A 20,409-nucleotide genomic window follows, 5' to 3' on the forward strand; every position below is an offset into this window, starting at 1 on the left:
AGACTCACACTCAATAGTTTACTATTGGTAGAAACGAGTGGGGCACTTCAAAAAATGTTTTTCTTTTCATGGTTCAGCCACTCCATCCCATTCCCCCTGGTTTTCTGTCCCAGACAGTCAGCATTCTGTGCCTATTACCAAGATCAGTTCTCATTGGGTGTGTGTGCTTTTTTGTCATATTGGGACACAGTAGTCTCCAGTCCCAAGTACATTAAAATCTTTGATTTCTTTACTGAATTCTATCAGAAGCTGTAATTTTCATCATTTGGGGACTTATCTACATACCCTAAAACATTAGTCCAATGAAAATAGAGATGTCCTATTTAACAACAACAATTTCTATTATTTATACCCCGCTCATTTGACTGGGTTGACCCAGTCATTCTGGATGGCTTCCAACATTTTAAATATAATAATAAATAATAAAACATTAAAGATAAAAAATTTCCCTATACAGGGCTGCCTTCAGATGTCTTCTCAAGGTTGTATAGTTTCTTATCTCATTGGCTTGGGGGGTTGCATAACTGCATACTCTCCAACATTTCTCCGAGGAAAATAGGGATGTTCTAAGGAAAAACAGGACATTCTGGGATCAAATTAGAAACCAGGATAGCTTCTGTAAATCCGGGACTGTCCCTGGGAAATAGGGACAGTTGGAGGATCTGTATCTATATGAACCAGGAAATGACCTGTCCAGACAAGGAAACGGGTCTTCCTACCATTTTTATATCTCTGTGCATCTTGCTTTGTATTTATCTTTCAGTTACTCATTTCCATTCTCCTTCCCATCTGGTTTTCAGTTTATTTCCCTCTCAGTCAGTCAGCATTCCCTGGGCACTGTGCATGCTTAATCCTCATTGGGCTGTTTTAAGGTTTCCTCCTTAGGGTTCCCCTGAGACTGCCGATACCTCCCTCTTGTGTGTAGCTGTTGATGTATGGTCTACATGAGCAATGGCACTCAAATAACTGGACTACAAATAGAATAAAGAAGAATTCTGCTATAATTAGCCATTCTGATATAATATCAAAAGCCAGTGAAAGGTAAAGTATTACTCCTTCCTGCCTATGTGCCCAGGCACCATTCAGATGCAAAATGAACCCAGAATGTCCATGTCCAAAAACTCAATGAAAATGAATGAAACCTAAGTGGTTAACAGGACCTGCCCATATTTCTCACTTTTCGTTCTCCAAAACTATTTGGCTATCCAACCCATCCCTCCTTCCCACAAATCCCACCTGCTAAACAGGTATCACATTTCATCACATGTAACTGGAAGTGATTGACATTTTCAGGTAACTGTGCTTTCAATCAGGCTATGATTTTTTTTTTTTTGGTGTGTGTGTGTTTGGGTCTTTGCTGAAAGCTTACTTGCTCTTCTGGCATGCTGCAGCGTACGTTTTCCAGATAACTTGATGTATTTTCCACATTTGTATATCTTAAAAGTATATGAGCAAAGTCTTCCTCACTGATGGTAGTCATTCCATTAGAGTATGAAAGAAATTCTATTTCAAGAACTTCAGTTTGGAGATTATCCATGAACCTGAATTATAAGAGGTATTAATTTAAAAATCTTATAGCTCCATATGTAGAACCCCGCCCCCTAATATTTCAAACATTCCAATTCATGCAAAATTAATAAGCTTGCAATTTCATTAACAGCTGATGGACTTCTTGGTTTGACATAGTAAAGGAAATTTATCATTGGCAGATCATTTCTGCACACATAAAAATATGGTGAAATATATAGAGGTGAAATTTGTGGGGCTAAAATGTGATGCAATGACAACAGAAATATATTTTAATGCCAAGGACTGCAAGCTTCCAAAGTTAGATGGTTTAGTATTGCACTCTATACATGTCTATTTAAAATGCAGTCCCATTATTTTAAAAAGGTCTTACTATTAGGTAAGTATATAGGATTGCAGCTTAACTCACATTGGTTTCAGTGTGTTTTAAGCTACCTAAATGTGCAAAGGGTTTAAGCCAAGGAAAATAAACACAATGCAACACTCATCAGAGCCAATCCACAGCTCTGCAAGTGCACATGGAGCTGCCGTTTGAACAGGCACGATAGCTTCACATGGAGGACAACAAAGAAGCATTTACAGAGCTGTCCATGTTACTAAAGCCAATAGTGAAGCCCTTTTACAAGAAGAATTTTCCCTATCAGACCTTATAGCACATTGGAGTAATTATGGGGAAAGTAGAAGAAACACATTTCTCTACAATTGAGGTGGGGAACCTGTGGCCCTCTAGACTACAACTCATGTAATTCCTGACTAATGATCTTACTGGCTGGGGCTGATGGGAGTCGGAGCCCAACAAAACCTGAGGGTGGGTGGGGGACAGGTTCTCACTACTGTACCATAGATTTCAATGTCAGAGAGGCAAAGAGATGCTGTTCCTTTTAAGTTTAGAAAGTTACATTATTTCTAAAAGGCACAGAAGTACATGTTTAGCTACAGACAGAGGCTGATTATCTGTGAAGGTGGCTTCTCACCTGTCATCTATGTATAAACTTTGTGATCAATTGCAAAGCTCAATAGAGATCCAGTAAAGATAATTCTCAACATGGAATTCAGTGCATAAACAAAGGCTCTAATGCAATGGAACTATTGGATCATTCAGACCAAAAAATACAAAATAGATATAAACCAAAAAATCAGGATTTACCAGTGGCTGCAGAACTGAAAATAAGATACATTGTATTTTCATATTTTGATCTTCTAAACGGGGTACTAACGTATTTCTAAGTACTACAGAATGCTATGCAAAACACCATAAAGGTAACAAAAAGCTGTTTTTAGTTGCTGGGAATCACAAATGCTCCCTATAGGCATCTGGTTAGTCACTTTGAAAATATGATGCTGGACAAGATAGGCCTTTGGTGACTCTTCTCAGGTTCTAGGCTATGGAAGTTTTTTTTTTAAAAAAATCAGAAAGTACCTTCTAAAAATATTTAAGGAAACAGACAATATTATTGGCATGTATGATTTCTAATATGACATATACAAAAGGATTTGTACATATTAAAAGTATTAAAAGTAAGGCTCACCTATAAAAATCTTCAAAGTTAAGCTCAGCCTTTCCTTTCTTACCAAAAAAGTGTACCAGCAGTGTAGTATCGGATAGTAAACCAGTGATATCATCTGCACGCTTAAAAACATATTAAGTATATTAATTGCTTAAAGTTGCAATAGATTTAGTAACAAAAATAAAATCCACAGAATTTTATCAATGCACTTTGCTTTAAAAAGACTGCTTCAAGATTAAATGCATCCATGCATCAAATACATATTAAAACCATTTGCAAGATCAGTTAGTAACGTTAGTCAGGTCATACTTCCCCACACAATATTTTACATTACATTTTAGCCTACCAAACTTAAAAAAGTGATATGGTATGATCAAATGTGTTAAATAAAACCAGGGACCTGGGTGAAATTAATCAGAATAGTGAAATAATATAGTGAAAATAAGTTGGCACATTTTAAAAATGATTATGATGATGGAAAGGCAACCATCACTGCAGACGTATTTCTCACCCATAGCTTTGTTAATGTCAAAAAAGTGAAGGGAATATTTTGCTGGAGAAAATAATAAGGCAGGCCTACCTCAGGAGCTTGTGGTTTTTTGTTTGATTTGTTTTTTTGACAGTGATGTCATTTCTTTGCAAAAATCTGACCATGGAAAAAAAATCAAAGATTCTACTTCCTATGAGGAAAAACCTCAAGTGTGAACAGAGGAAGAGTGGAATTATAAGAAACTGTTCTATAGTTAAGAATATATATTCACACATTGAGATATTTTTAACCTACAACTTCTGAAATTGTAATCTAATAGGAGTAGCAGGTCCTCAATATGAGACCTGACTAGCTGACTTTCAGATTCATATAGTACACAAACCAGATATATTTAAGCAGTATGAAGGATTGTGTATTTTCTTTTCTATTTCTGGACAGCATTATTAACCGTTGCATCTATTTTTATTGCTTATTTATCAAAATACGGCCCTTCTGAAAATGCAAGCTTGGCCTACAGTACCAGCTCAAATAATCGGCTCCCAAAGACCTTGCAGCAAGGCTACACTTGATTCATAGAAATGACACTGACAGGTGACCATTATATCAATAGCTTCCAAAACCTCTGAGTACAGTTGGTCCTGAAATGGTGCAAATTCAATTTACAAGCACATGACAGATGCTCCCCAGGACTTGTATTCTCCAGGTCATCCCAGGTGACCAAGGCAATTGCTTTGAACTTAAAATTGAGTGGTTTTATAGGCATATGAATGTACATGAGTTTAAGTTTTGTGGCAGCAGGATGGTCTACAATCTGAGTACATGGTAAAACAATTACATAACCTCTTTTCCATGAATTTTATATATTCATCATTATACTTAATACTCCACAAGTAAACCACCTATATCTACATGAAAATAATCATATGAATCAGTGGATGAGAAAGAAAGAATGGTTATAAAAGGGCTTAACATGGAGAATAATTTGTTGTGTATGAACTATATCCTAGGGTGGATATACAAAGACCAGAAAATTCTTTATTCTAGGCAGCAGTACTCTATCAGGGTCTATGCACATACTGTATGAAACCCTTTAATTCTGACTTCCCAAATAAAATGTTTTCCCTCTTCAATTCCCATAGCCTCAAGTCAGTGCTTATTAATGCATTCATTCCTTTCATTGAAAGAAGTCTAAATGTCTCCTATTCCTCACATGTCTTCCTTGTCAGTCTCACATAAATATGAAAATTGCCTTTCGTCTAGCTGGGAGGTCTGTAGATGCACCAAATGGGGCTTAAACCCATCAGCAATTAAGACACAGAGGTAATGTCAGATGAATTTTCAACTTGCAGTGGGGATTCTGTGCCTTCAATAGTTATGTAGAAAAGGGAATCTTGGGAGGCACAACTCCTCATGCAACTACGAACAATTGCCCATGCCTAATTCCTACTTCATATCTACTAAAATTAGCTGTGCCCAAATAATCCTAAATGGAAGCTATTCCAATGTACAATGGTTGTTACCAGGCAGAGCTGTTCCTTTAATCCACAGGTAGGCAACAAGCAGCTCCCAGTTGTCCCTCAATTTTTTATGATGCTGTCCTATTCCATCCTTACAGTGTTTTCTGCTTCCAGTTGGTTTCCTCTGTATTTTTCCTGGGTTTTTATAATTTCATCCCACTTTTGCTATGTAAGGAGCAGCATTCTAAGTTAGCTAATTTATAACACTTTTGTTTCTGGCCCCACATACAACCAGCATATGTTTCTGACAGATTTACCCCAAGGGAATGTACCCTTCAATAGAGAAAGGTCGCCCACTTATGCTTTTATGAAACATAAATGTTTATCATCAGATGGTTCATTAAATGGAAAGCACTGAACCTATCTTTACCTTTCAAATGTAAAAGACTAGTTCTTAAGATAGGCATACTTATAACTGTGAAGTATCTTTTCAAAATACAATATAATGCAATAAAATAAAAAGATATCCAATATTCCAAGAATGAAATAAAACCAATTATTTCACTGTTAGTAAACAAGAAATATGGAAGTTTAAAGTATGTGTCAAATGCATGTTTTTCTTATCCAACAAATATAACAAATGTAAATACCAAACAAAAACCATAGGGAAAACAAAAACAACAACTCCAAAGCAAGGAGGAGGGGTAATTAAAAAGTTTAAAATATTTAGAATATACACAATAAAATGGAATATGAAAAAGAAAAAGAAAAAGAAAAATGAAGAACAGCTCATGGACCATACAGAGGTTTTGTTATACCTCTGCAAGGTCCGAAAAGAGTGCCTGGCTTGTGCTACGTCTCAGAGTATCCCAATAGCTTCTTGGAACCAGGTCTTCTCCTTCTGTTTTTAGCACCTGCAAAATTTTCAAGATGCATAGGTTTGGTGGGAAGGGGTAATAAAGTAATAAAAACCAAGAGCAGCTTATACACTTTTACATCTTTGCTAACTAATCTTCAAAAAGAGAAAGCTCTATGTGATCACCTTCTCCATTTTTCCTACACAAAGAAAAATACTGTATAACACATTGCTTATAATACATTGCCCTTTTCAAAGCAGCAGAGTCCCTGAGAACCACTTTCTTATTCATGATGATGCAATCTTATTAGGTTGATATTGCCAACTTTAAAAAAAATTACGATATAGCTTTGCACATGGGACCAAACATAGTTTTGTACACATTTTAAAAAAGAATGATTCTCATGTGATAAGTTTTTTTCTTCTTCATGTGTCACTAGAATCTTAGACTTTTTTCATTCTATTTTAGGGGGGAAATGTGGGTCCATTCCAGAAAAAGGTTAGTCATGGTTCTCCATTGAAGTAAATGGGATTTCAGTCATGACTAATTTGTCTCACTGAACTCTTTCCTAATTGGAGCCTATGAACTCTCTCTTAATTGGAGCAAGTTTGTGAAGTACTACTCTTACTAGATTAAAAAGAAGTATGGGGAAGATCCCACCCAATTAAGAATTTTATTTTTTTTTTTTTAAATAATATTTATTAAAATTTTTCAAAAATACAAAAAATATCACTTTACGGGACTCCCCCCTTCCCCCACCCCTACCATATTCCCCTTTCATATTGTTGGCCAAACAAGTTCCCCATTCAAATTGAAACTTAATTTGTTTTACAGTAAAAAAAAGAAAAGAAAAAAACCCAGTGTTCTTTCCCCAAGACCCACCCCATGTCATTCCACAATTTCCATTTTTTAATAAAAGAAGCACCCCAGATAATAGAAACAGAAAAGGTAGAGAATAAAAAAATATAATGAATAATAGACCAATTCAGCAAAAAATAACCAAGTTGGCAAGCCTTTGGAGTTTTAGTTCTCCCCCCCCTGTCCCCGGTTTAATTTCCCCCTGACCATCAACCCCTGGTGTCTGCCTGGAATTCTTAAGACCATAAATCACAACTTTTCCCCAGCTCCTTGCTGGCTTTTTCTTTTTTAAAATTAAAAATAAATTTTTTTGAAAATCAAAATTATTATTATTATCATTATTTTTCAAAACTTTAACTTCAGTCTTTAATAAAACTGTAATAGAACTCCCTCCATTGTTCTTTCCAGGTTGTAGTCTGATTTCCCTTTGTTCCGCTGCTAAAACGTTGTAGTTCGAAAGTTTGGTAAGTCTGCAGGGATGGTTGTTATTCAGGGGCAAAACCTTACGTTCAGTCCCTTCCTTTCTTCAATAGGAAAATCTATTGTCTCCTTTAAAAAAACAAAAAAGAAAACACCCTGAAGACGAGATGTTATTTCCGTTTTGCAGCTTTCCCAGAAGATAACCAGTCCTGTAAAGTTCCATTGGTGTTTTTCCACTTTCCCAATCCTTGTAATGTCCCGAAACTCCTCAAGGGGGATTGTTGTATCTTTGTTTCCTCTAATCCAAAAGTCAATTTGTTATCCATATTCGCCATTTTGTATCCAAATTTTAACAAGTTGTAGCAAATTGTATCAAATTTAACCAGCCAAGTTCTCATAATAAAATCCACTCCGCTTTTCGACTTTGACAGCTATTTTGACAGCTGTCAAGATCTCCGACTCCTTTCACCAGGCTCTCTCTTCAGTCACCCCGGTTCCCAGGGGGGGGGGTTGCGTTTCCCTTCTCCAGTTCCTCCTCCAGCACAGTTCTTGTAGTTCCCCATCGTGAAATTTTGGATTTTTATCAGCAATGCAAGCCTTTTTGGGTCTTGGTTTCCCCGTCCTTGTTTTGGAAAGTTTACAATAGGGAGGGGACTGACTTCCTTTTTGGATCCCCCCCGCTCGTATCCAATTCGAAAAAAAAATTTTTTTTTTCCTCCTTTTGAACCCGATTTCCAAATTTACTCACGGGTTGTTGTTGAAAAGTCCGAATTTTCAATGGAAGAAGTCAGCGCTCTCCGCCGAATGGCATGCGGCTTCGCTCAGCAGGGGAAGCAGAGAACTCAAGGCACCACGCTTCTCCCCGGCACCCGATCCGTAGCCTTTAAAAAGGCTCCTTCACGAGTCGCCACCCAATTAAGAATTTTAAGTTCTATTTATTTCAATGGGAAATACTTAAGCACACGCTTAACTATCTCCTACTGAAATCAGAAGAATTTAGTGACATTTAATTTGGCTGGATTATGCTCGGAGTTTTGATCAGTAGCCAACATATATGAAAAGATAAAAAGAACACCCTCTCTATATATTATATAAATATTTCTAGCTACTTTAGATATTTTTCTTCAGGCAAGAAAGCTATCTTTAATTATATGTGAAGAAATAATGTTCTCATGTTGGGTTTTCTGTAGTGACATGTCAGATGACACAGAGTGAAGCTTACAACGTGCATGTTTGTATACTATGTCATCCTTCTGAAAAGTACCAAAATTATCCAGCTGACATCCTGATCCATAAGTATAGTCAGAAATAAGTACCATCAATTTTAACTAAAATTCCAAACACTTGTGCTTAGAAAAGTAGTGCTGGGACTCCAAACTTGCCAGCAATATTGCATGAAGCTTTGTGCTGAAATCCTGGACACAGTTATGTTTTGAGAGGCTGAAGAGGATGGAGTGGGGTAGACAGAGACTTGAAACAAAAATCTAGGAGCATACCAGGTATTTCCAAGACAAGTCCAGTACTCAGCTCATAGATCCTTCAAGAGATAACAGCAAGAGGTGGGTGGGTGGGTGGATGGGTGGGAGTCCATGTTTGCTATCACAGCTGTCAGTCCTGATCATCTTTAAGTAGTTAATGAAAGGGTATTTCTCTATACAAAATGATTTTGTGCTTGTGGTTTGGTTGGTTTCTAAAAAATGTTTCTTGTTATATTCGGGTGAGGGTATTGGCCATGGTGCTGTACTTCAGCATCTCTTTCTTCCTCCTTTCCTATGGTTCAAAATGCAGAGGACATGCAGTAGGAAAACTACACCATTAAAGATTTGGTATCTTTTTTCTTTTTTTCAAGGGCCATCGTAGCTGTCATTTGAAAGCACTATAAATCGCAGCTCAGTCTTCCCCTGATGTGAATGGATGTGGCTTATACCTATAAATGCAGCATCCTTAAATGTTATAGTGACAAGATGGGGTAGCGTATCTAGAAAGGTGAGAAACACATACTATAAACAAGGAAGTGAAATAATTCACAGTAGGCAGAAGGAAAGATTTTCCATCCTACACTTTGCCTGTACTCACATTCCTTGCATGTCTCTGTGTTTGCTGTTGGGTCCCTTTGAGAGCTGTCTCCATGGAGATAGTTCTCAGCAGCTGCTGCAATACAAATATTTCAGGGTGGGAAATCCCTCACTTTAGCTGGGTTACTTCAGCAGCAGGTGTGTATCACCTCCATGGAGACAGCTGTCAGTGGGAGATACTGATGGATGACATTACTGTAAAATCCACCTTATTCTAGGATTTCCTGACTTGAGTAGGATTGCTCAGGTGACGGTGAACATAGGTCTCACTGGAGATTGTCCTGCGAGTCCATGGAGGCAGCTCTTAGAAGCACACAGCACCAGGTGTTGACATCTACTTAAGCCTGATTTCCTGGTGACTACGGTTGCTCGATAGGCAACAGGTTCCTGTGACACCAGCGGTACTGATGGAATGAACTACAGGACACATTACAGTGGTGTAATCTGAACTTGCCAGTAAAAACTATCCTTTGTTGGGAAGTAGGGGCTCACCAGAACCCAAGAGCTGCTTGGTCATATAATCTATTTAACGTAATATTCTGTTTTCTTGTGGTGGTTCTGTCAGATTCCATAGCAAAATTCAGAAGTAGACACAGTGAAGCAGTTCAAGGTGACTTGTGATTATGCTGCTGATGTTTGTACCTAAGACCATTTACATTAAATATACAGGGTGATTCATAATGAAGTATAGAGTTTCCAGATGCTGTAAGACAGTAACAGGCGACAACACGGACCACAACTGCGAACCATGAGGTAGATGTACTTATAAAGTTTGTGTTCTGCTACTGAGGGAAGTGACATAGGCGATAACGCACATGTCATGTGACCAGTCAGGCAAAATGGCTGTGTGTACAGTGGCAAAGGCCTTTTTGTGTTCTTGAATTGAGCAAAACAGAATCTGTAACTGTTGCATTTTCTGAGATTCAGAAAAAAACCTCCAAGCAGAAAATGTATCTATGATTGGCATAATTTTTTTTGAAACTACGGGCTGTTTGTGAAAACTTAGAAGTCCTGGATGACTGTGTATCGGAAGAAGTCGTCGATAGTGTTTGCACCGCCATTCAACAAAGCCTGGGAAAATCAACGTGTAGTGTGAGTCACGTTTGGGCAGAAATGGATTACTGGTTCGATGTGTGTCATGTGACAAAGGGTGCACACATAGAACATCTGTGACTGTTTATAAAAAAAAATTAAACATTCCCCTACAATTCTGTTACAGGTAACATAAGATATATTACATTCTTCTTTTTTTATAGTGCGTTGAAACTGTATACTTTATTATGAATCACCCTGTAGCGTAGTATATATGTAGGCAGCAGAAAGCAGAAATGGTTGGGAAGCCACGTCCAAACTGTTGCATCCATCCCACAGCTAATAATGAACGTCCTTGGCAGATACTAGCAGTTGTGCTATTCCTGACGGAGGGTGTCCTGAGGAAGAGTTATGTTGACTACAGAGGAAGGGGGTTATGCGTCCCTCAACTACAAAAGGATGATGAGCAGTTCCCTGGTGGCCTTTGGTTCAATAATAATAATAATAATAATAATAATAATAATAACAACAACAATAATTTTTTATTTATACCCCGCCCTCCCCAGCCAAGGCTGGGCTCAGAGCGGCTTACAAGCAATAATAAAACAAGATTAATGATTACAACTTAAAAACAAAAATAAAATACAACATTAAAATAATGGAACATTAAAACATTAAAATGTAGCCTCATCGCAGGAGGAGAAGGAAAAGAAAAAAGAAAGAGAGCGAGGGAGGGAATCAAATTGGCTCCAAGCCAAAGGCCAGGCGGAACAACTCTGTCTTACAGGCCCTGCGGAAAGAAATCAGTTCCTGCAGGGCCCTGGTCTCATGAGGCAGAGCGTTCCACCAGGCCGGAGCCAGAGTTGAAAAGGCCCTGGCTCTGGTTGAGGCCAATCTAACTTCCTTAGGGCCAGGGACCACTAGGGTGTTGTTATTTATGGACCTTGAGGCTCTCCGTGGGGCATACCAGGAGAGGCGGTCCCGTAGGTACGAGGGTCCTAGGCCGTGAAGGGCTTTAAAGGTCAAAAGCAGCACCTTAAATCTGACCCTGTACTCCACCGGGAGCCAGTGCAGCTTGAAAAGCACTGGGTGAATATGCTCCCATGGCAGAGACCTCGTGAGGAGCCTCGCTGCAGCATTCTGTACCCGCTGGAGTTTCTGGGACAGCTTCAAGGGCAGCCCCGCGTAGAGCGAATTACAGTAGTCAAGCCTGGAGATGACCGTCGCATGGATCACTGTGGCCAGGTCAGGGCGGGAAAGGTAAGGGACCAACTGCTTGATGCGGCGAAGGTGGAAAAATGTCGCCTTGGCTGTTGCTGTAACTTGCGCCTCCATGGAAAGAGAGGCGTCAAGGATTACACCCAAACTCTTAACGGAAGGCAATGGCACTAATTGGGCCCCCGCAAGAGAAGGGAGTTGGTCCCTCATCCCCATGCCATCCCGACCTAGCCATAGGACCTCTGTCTTCAAAGGATTTAGTTTCAATCGGCTCCCACGAAACCATCCAGCCACAGCTTCCAAGCATCTGGTCAGTGTGTTCGGGGCAGAGTCGGTGTGGCCATCCATCAGCAGATAGAGCTGAGTGTCATCAGCATATTGGTGACAGCCCAGCCCAAAGCTCCGGATAATCTGGGCAAGGGGGCGCATAAAGATGTTAAAAAGCATCGGGGAGAGAATTGCGCCCTGCGGCACTCCACACACCAAGGAGTGGCGCGACATTTCCCTCCCTAGTGCCACCCTCTGTCCCCGACCAGAGATAAAAGAGCACAGCCAGTTACGGGCTATGCCCTGTATCCCCACGTCTGCGAGGCAGTGGTCCAGAAGATCATGATCGACCATGTCAAAGGCTGCTGACAAATCTAAAAGGATCAGCAGTCCTGACCCGCCTCGATCCAGTTGTCTACGGAGATCATCTGTTAGGGCAACCAGAGCCGTCTCCATCCCAAAACCAGGACGGAAACCGGACTGAAATGGATCTAATGCCGATGTTTCCTCCAGAAACCTACCAAGCTGTTCAGCAACCGCTCTCTCAATTACCTTACCCAGGTATGGAAGATTTGAAACTGGGCGGTAATTGGATAGGTCTAAGGGATCTAATGAAGTTTTCTTTAAGAGTGGACACACCACTGCTTCCTTCAGTTCCCCTGGGAATGTCCCCGTGTCAAGGGACAAATTGATAATTTCAACCAGGGAGGTCCGCGCAACATCTGGACACTCCCTAATCAGCCAAGACATGCACGGATCAAGGAGGCAGGTGGTGGGTCTACCAACTTGGAGGAATCTATCCACATCAGTAGGGAGTATCCGATCGAAATGGTCCAACACTGGACCTGAAGTCAGTCGAGGGGCCTCCAGTTCAGTCACTGTATCTAAATTGGCAGGGAGGTCACGGCGGAGCAACAGGACTTTCTCCGCAAAAAAGCTCGCGAATGCCTCACAGCTGTGGGTCGAATTTGTGCTTAAATTTGGTTGTCCTCCTAAGGACGTTATTGACCTAATTATTCTAAAAAGTTGTGCCGGGCGAGAGCTAGCGGATGCAATGGAAGCTGCAAAGTAAGATTTCTTAGCAGCTTTCATAGCCATCTCATAGGCTTTCATAAGCGTCCTATAAGATGTTCTTGAGGCTCCGTCACGAGTCCATTGCCATACTCGCTCTAGCCGTCTGAGATCCCGCTTCATTTTCCGGAGCTCCTCAGTAAACCAAGGTGCCCGGTTTCGACAGGGTCGCAGAGGGCGCTTAGGCGCGATCTCATCAATGGCTGCCAAGAGCCGGTTATTCCAGTCCTCAACAAGGTCATCTAATGAGTCGCCAGGAGGAGCAGGGTTCCGCAAGGCTTGTCGGAATCTATCAGGATCCATTAGTTTTCGCGGACGAGCCCAAATAGGTTCACCACCCGAGCCGGGGAGGAGCGGGAAGTCAATCTTGGCTTTCAGAGCGTAGTGATCAGACCATGGCACTTCCACAGCGGGGAGCATGATCACATCTATGCCAGCCCCAAAGATCAGATCCAGCGTGTGGCCTGCTTGATGAGTGGGGCCCAAAACAAACTGGGAGAGCCCTAGTGTTGCCATGGAAGTCACTAGGTCCAGAGCCTGTGAGGAGGGAGCGGCATCGGCATGGACGTTGAAGTCTCCCAAAACCAGTAGGTTTGGGAACTCCAAGGCCCAGCCCGCCACCACCTCCAGCAGGTCTGACAGGGTGGCTGCAGGTGTGCTGGGTGGTCGGTACACCAGCCAGACAGCCAAGCTCTCCTTGGTGCCCCACACGAGACCAACACATTCAATGCCGGAGATCGCCGGTGATGGCAGAGCTCTGAAAGAGCAATCCTCCCGGAATAACAACGCTACTCCTCCCCCCCGACCCACAGTCCGCAATTGATGGAGGACAGAGAAACCTGGGGGTGTTATCTCATGTAGGGAGACTACTTCGCCTTCCCGAAGGGATAAGCAGATGCATGTAGCAGGCTGTCAAGGCATTTAATATGTGGGGGCGAATATCAGATCCTCTAAAGTCTCATTCCTTCCACGTTGACTGATATCATAGAGTTGGGTACAAGGGGAAGTGCTCTTAATGCTGACTCAATGCTCATAGGCATCATTCATATGCTGAGATAGGAAAAACCATTTGTCACTGCACTCATACAACTTTTAGGTAATGCCAAAGTGGCAAATGAAGGTGTAAGCACTTTCCACAAAACCATCTTGAGCTCTCTTATTCTCTTCCAAATCTTTCAGGTGCTGCAGCAGAGATGACAGAACCAAGATTCTTTCTTCTTTTAAGGGATGAGGGGAAGATATTGAATGAATCTCAAAAGTGGAGAATCTTGTGAACCCAGGAGTGACAGGACCCTGGACATCCATCTATGCAGCCATGTGCTGGCAGCTAAACCTAGATATTAATCATTTTTAAACTTAGATTTCAGGGAATAAACAAGTGTGAAGAAAGACTAGGGGCGGGGGGAAGGTTTCCAGAGGAGCAGTCATGTTAGTCTATTGCAGCAAAAACAACCAAGATCGTTGTGGCACTTTAGAGAGTAACAAATCTATTATGGTTAAAAACTTTGTGAATTTTTGTGAATAAATCTGTTAGCCTTTAAAGTGTCACAAGAATTTTTGTTTTTGTTTTAAAAAATAGTATTCCTTAGCTTTAGCTTTACCAAGTTACATTGCATTTAACTTCACGGCTAATTCCAGCAGTAGAGAAAATAGTTTTGAAGTCTGCATCAATACATTAGAAACAAAAATAATATATATTGTCATGTAGCTGTGATTGCCAATCTTAATTTATACAGTGCATGCAAATACCTTTCTCATTAGCTTCAATGGTATGTGGATTGCTTCATAAGCATGCACATATTTAACTCTGGATCATTTACATTTTAAACCTAAAATTCTACAGATGAACACCTTCACAATAAGTATTATCCATGACATAAATAGTTCTATAGTTGTGACCTCTCCTGATCAATGCACTTTTTTCAAATAAAATCTGTTTAGAAGAGTCAAGGAAGGCTTCACAACAAAATGGCAGTACAGTATCTTTCCATTTCAACTTGGGGCTGAGTAAGCGGCTGGACAAAAGAAAAACTTCTCAGGCCTGTACCTAGAAGTCATGGACCAATAGAGGAAATTGCGGACAAATACTCATTGCCATAATCCTCATCATGGGATTCTCAGGCAAATATATTGTGTGAACAGTGAAACAAGGAAAACTGTATCCAATTCTGGGGTACCATTCCTAAAATGTATTTGCTTGAAAAGCCCAATCCAGGAATAATTCTGTGAGATGAAATGTATGTGTGCGCATGTGTGCATATACTGTAAAAATACTAGCTAACTAGCGTGATACTTGATGTTATCTGCTGTATTCAATAATAATAATAATAATAATAATAAATTTTATTTATATCCCGCCCTCCCCAGCCGAAGCTGGGCTCAGGGCGGCTAACAACAATAAAACAATACAAAAGTACAACACAAACAACGCTCTAAAATCATTCATTATAAAATTAATTAAGTTCAAGCCACTGGCCACTATTGGGCCAGAGCTCCGCGAAGATTGCCGAGGGAGGGAGTCAGGCTGTGCCCTGGCCAAAGGCCTGGCGGAACAGCTCTGTCTTGCAGGCCCTGCGGAAAGATGTCAAGTCCTGCAGGGCCCTAGTCTCTTGTGACAGAGTGTTCCACCAGGTCGGAGCCACAGCCGAAAAAGCCCTGGCTCTAGTTGAGGCCAGCCTAACTTCTCTGTGGCCTGGGACCTTCAAGATATTTTTATTTGAAGACCGTAAGTTTCTCTGTGGGGCATACCAGGAGAGGCGGTCCCGTAGGTACGAGGGTCCAAGGCCGTATAGGGCTTTAAAGGTTAAAACCAGCACCTTAAACCTGATCCTGTACTCCACCGGGAGCCAGTGCAGTTGATATAGCACCGGATGAATGTGATCTCGCAGCGAAGACCCCGTAAGGAGTCTCGCTGCAGCATTCTGCACCCGCTGGAGTTTCTGGGTCAGTCTTAAGGGCAGCCCCACGTAGAGCGAGTTACAATAATCCAGTCTGGAGGTGACCGTCGCGTGGATCACAGTGGCTAGGTCAGGGCGAGAGAGGTAAGGAGCCAACTGCTTAGCTTGGCGGAGATGGAAAAATGCCGCCTTTGTTATAGCTGCAATCTGCGCCTCCATGGAAAGGGAGGTGTCGAAGATTACACCCAAACTCTTAACGGACGGTGCTGGCACTAACTGCGCCCCCGCAAGAGATGGGAGTTGCCCCCCCAATCCCATATCGTCCCGTCCCAGCCACAGGACCTCTGTCTTCGAAGGATTTAGCTTCAACCGGCTCCCACGTAACCATCCAGCCACAGCTTCCAGACATCTGGTCAGTGTGTCTGGGGCCGAGTCAGGATGGCCATCCATCAACAGATAGAGTTGGGTGTCATCGGCATACTGATGGCAACCCAGCCCAAAACTCCGGACAAGCTGGGCGAGGGGGCGCATAAAGATGTTGAAAAGCATTGGGGAGAGTATCGCACCCTGAGGTACTCCACACACCAAGGAGTGGCGCGATGACAATTCCCCCCCAAGCGCCACCCTCTGTCCCCGACCAGAGAGAAACGAGCGCAGCCATTGAAGGACTGTGCCCTGGATCCCCACGTCGGCAAGGCGGTGGTCCAGAAGTTCATGATCGACCATGTCGAAAGCTGCTGACAGATCTAGAAGAATCAGCAGCCCCGACCCGCCTCGATCCAGCTGTCTACGAAGATCATCTGTTAGGGCAACCAGAGCTGTCTCGGTCCCATGACCAGCGCGGAAGCCAGACTGGAATGGATCCAGAGCCGATGTTTCATCCAGAAACCCACCAAGCTGTTCAGCAACCGATGTTAGTATTTTTACATTATACATGCTTCATCTGCATAAAAGATTATACTAAAGCCATTAGCTGTGACATTTTCAGTTCAACCAGTCATGAGGCACATGCAGTGCATGCGAAAACATACACCAAGGCCATGCACCAGAGAAGTAACTCACAATATGAAAGAAAGAGGGGGGGGGGACAGAAGCAAGTTCCTGTATTTTTTCTTGTAACTTAATCAAACGGTTCCTCCTCCTTCCCTGCATGCTGCTGCTAAAGGGCTCCCAACCCCTCCAGAACCAATTTCAGGGAATGTACAAGGTAGAAAAGGGGAAATCCCTGTTGCAGAAGCCCTTGCACAGTTATTCATTAGTTGAATCCTGCCCCTAGTACTAAAATCCTATCAAAATAACCTCACCTACCCTAAATGGTATGGTGAGCTCAACAAAAAAAAAGGAAAATCTATTATCTAGTGTGAGGATTAAAGCTTGCATTTGGGGAACAGTCAGAGAGTCTGATCTACCAGGGATTTGAAAAATGAAGAACCTATTGAGGCAGTGATCCCTCGTGCTTCTACTTTGCCTATATGCTATATAAAAAAATGGCCAAGTATTTCTTCAGTATAAAACTGACTCAGCTTACAAATGAAAGATCCTGCCCACCCCTCTAAAGTACTGCAGCAGTGAAATAACAAATAACTGTTACAACTTCCACCAGCTTCCTCCACCAACCCCATCATTGATCCTCCTTCCAGATCAGCTATAGAGTAAAACTGGAGTCCTCTTGGTGAGGGTGCCGGTAAAAAGTCACAGCTGCACCCTCTCCTGTTATCCAAGGCTTCCACCTAGGCAACCTTAAAACAGTTTCTTCTTATCAACACTGAACATTTTGGTTTTAATTTAACACTGTGCATCATTTCTTGTAGTGAATGCTGATCTCACATAGATTTAATACTTCATAAGTATAATACATTTAGAGTACATACAGCATTAGTAGAACTGTGGTATCCATAAAGCTGGAGATGCTGATATAGTAAAGAAGAGTAAAATGAAGAGTTGCATTTCAAAATGAAGCCAGGATAAAAAGAAAAGAGAAAATAGGTTAGGGCATAACAACTTCCATTGTACTTGTTACAAAATACAGTTTTACTTAAAGATAAGTCTTTGTTTAAAATTAAGCAAGTTCAACAATATTTTTAAAATTACCGTATTTTTTGCTCTATAAGACTTACTTTTTCCCTCCTAAAAAGTAAGGGGAAATGTGTGTGCGTCTTATAGAGCGAATGCAGGCTGCGCAGCTATCACAGAAGCCAGAACAGCAAGAGGGATTGCTGCTTTCACTGCGCAGCGATCCCTCTTGCTGTTCTGGCTTCTGAGATTCAGAATATTTTTTTCCTTGTTTTCCTCCTCCAAAAACTAGGCGCGTCTTGTGGTCTGGTGTGTCTTATAGAGCGAAAAATACGGTAAAATGTTCTTAGGATTTTTAAAAAGCAGGTCATCAAAACAAACTATTGTCACCACAGCAATAGGATTATAAAAAATGAAAGACTGAACAGAGTTCCACCCACAACAGAATTCAAACAGAAACCAGGATTCCAACAGGGCAGAAGCATTTCTGTAGTAAGCCCAGTTTTCTGCAGGAACCACTTTCTGGCTGGTTCTGCATCTGCTCTAGAAATAACAAACCAGAACAAGGGACGACATCATTTTTGCCTCCTCTTCAAGCACCTTGTTATTATTTTTTTCACTTATGAATTGCTATGAAGTATCTTGAAGCAATTTCACAATAAAATGAAAACCATATACAAAACAATTACATATATAATAACAATTTCAAATAAATTCACAGACTGATGGGGATTTTAAAAAACTCTACTTGTTAAAAGTCTTCAACAGGTGCTGAAAAGAAAATAACAGTGGCACTTGTCTGAAATGTAATGCAATGGAGTTCCAAAGATAGGTACCGCTACACTAAAGACCTGCTTCTGACATGATGTGGAATGGACCTCCTGATAAGATGGTATCTGCAGGTTGTCCTTTTCTGCAGAGTACAGTGATCAGTTGGGTGTGTAAGAGATGAGATGATATTTTAAGTATCCTGGTCATAAGCTGTATAGAGCTTTTCAAGGTACCAGCACCTTGAAAACAGCTCCATAGCTAATTGCTAATCTGTACAATTATTTCAGGAGCAGGTGATAGCCTGCCCCAGGAGCAGCTGAGCAGCCACATTTTGCACTAGCCACATTTTGCACCTCAAGGACAGGCCACATAAAGTGCATTGTAGAGATCCAATCTACAGGTTACCAGCATACCTTTGTACAGCTTTCTGGGTCATGTGGCCAGCATGACTAAACTGCTAATGGTGCAGAGGACCGTGATAAGTGCCAGAGCACACAGATATGCTATTACCTTCCTGCTGCAGAGGTACCTATTTATCTATTTGCCCTGGTATGCTGTCGAACTGCTGGGTTGGCAGAAGCTGGGACAGCGCAACGGGAGCTCACCCCGTCACATGGATTTGAACCGCTGACCTTCCGATCGGCAAGCCCAAGAGACTCAGTGGTTTAGACCACAGCGCCACCCACATCCCTATAGCATATAAACAACAGCTGTCAGGCTATCCTGGTCCAGAAACAGCTGCAGCTGTCTTACCAGCTGAAGCTGGAAAAAGGCACTCCTAGCTACTGGGGTCACCTGGGCCTCTAGTTACAAAGATGGATCCAGGAGCACCCCTAGACTATGAACCTGCTCCTTCAGGGAAAGTAGGGCCCCATTCAAAGCAGGAAACTGACCAATTACCCAGACTCAAGAGCTGCTTGACACAGCACCTACGCTTTGCCAGGATTCAGGGTCGGTTGATCCACCATCAGCCCACCCCCAGGCCCAGGGCTTGAACAGCCTCTCCTGATACAGATGTTACAGAGAAATACAGCTGGGTATCATCAGTGTACTGTTGAAACCTTGCCCCCAATCTCCTAATGGCTCCATATAGATGTTGAATATGATGTGGACAAGCACAACTGACAGGGGTCTAAAATATATTCTCAATGCTATTCTCTGAAACTGTCCTTGGAGATTGGCCCAGAACCACTGTAAAACAGTGTTCACAATGCCCATCTCACAACGTCAGTTCACAAGGATACTATGGTTAATTGTATCAAATCTCCTGAGAGATCAAATAATGATTACAGGGTTGCACTCCTCCTTTCCTTCTGTCAATAAAAGTCATCCATCAGGGCAATCAAGGTTGATTCAGTCCCACAACTGGCTCTGCAAATGGATCGGAATGGGTTAAGGCAATCTGTCTCATTCAAAGGGTACTAGTAATTGTTGTACTACAACCTCCTCAATCACCTTCTCCAAACAGGGCAGTAGTAATCACAATCCGGTCTAGGCCTTTTCAGGGGTGGGCTTATGAGATACGAAGGTCTACCACAACCCCTGGGCTGTGCAAGATTCCTCCCCTCCCATGTGAAAGACTCTGATCCAGTGATGTGGTATGTGTTTTTACCTTTCCCTCACTAATCTGAAGGTTTTGGTCAAGGGATGCAGAGTGCCACCCACATCCTAGGAGATGTGTCCTCAGATGCAGAGAAAGTAGGAACAGTAAGACTTGCTAGATCAGAATCCTCTGCACCCAGCAGTCTCTGATCCAAAGACTGGTGTTTTTTTTCTCTTTCCCTTGCTGGATCTGAGTGTAGCAAGCCTGAACGATTTTCATTAAACATTCAAAAATTGGGGTGGAATGGAATTAAAATAATTCTGATCACTGCCACAGTTAGCAGAGTGGAACCCAGTGGTTCTGCCCATTCTTATGAATGACTTTACATTTCTTGGATTGGGATAC

At 41.8% G+C, this 20,409-nt stretch overlaps 1 protein-coding gene across 1 annotated transcript in view; it reads right to left on the reverse strand.

The window, feature by feature from the left end:
- The window catches only part of MICU3 (mitochondrial calcium uptake family member 3), a 52,908-nt gene that overhangs the window by 10,367 nt on the left and 22,132 nt on the right, over positions 1 to 20,409 (reverse strand). The window contains exons 8-11 of the mRNA XM_083630572.1: positions 17,549 to 17,587; positions 5,801 to 5,896; positions 3,057 to 3,157; positions 1,370 to 1,541 (exon numbers count right to left, since the gene is read on the reverse strand). Of these exons, the coding sequence (XP_083486698.1) occupies positions 1,370 to 1,541; positions 3,057 to 3,157; positions 5,801 to 5,896; positions 17,549 to 17,587 (408 nt within the window). The remainder of the gene's footprint in view (positions 1 to 1,369; positions 1,542 to 3,056; positions 3,158 to 5,800; positions 5,897 to 17,548; positions 17,588 to 20,409) is intronic.

Source organism: Podarcis filfolensis (assembly GCF_964270895.1).
Source record: "Podarcis filfolensis genome assembly, chromosome: 9".
Classification (NCBI taxonomy): Eukaryota; Metazoa; Chordata; class Lepidosauria; order Squamata; family Lacertidae; genus Podarcis; species Podarcis filfolensis.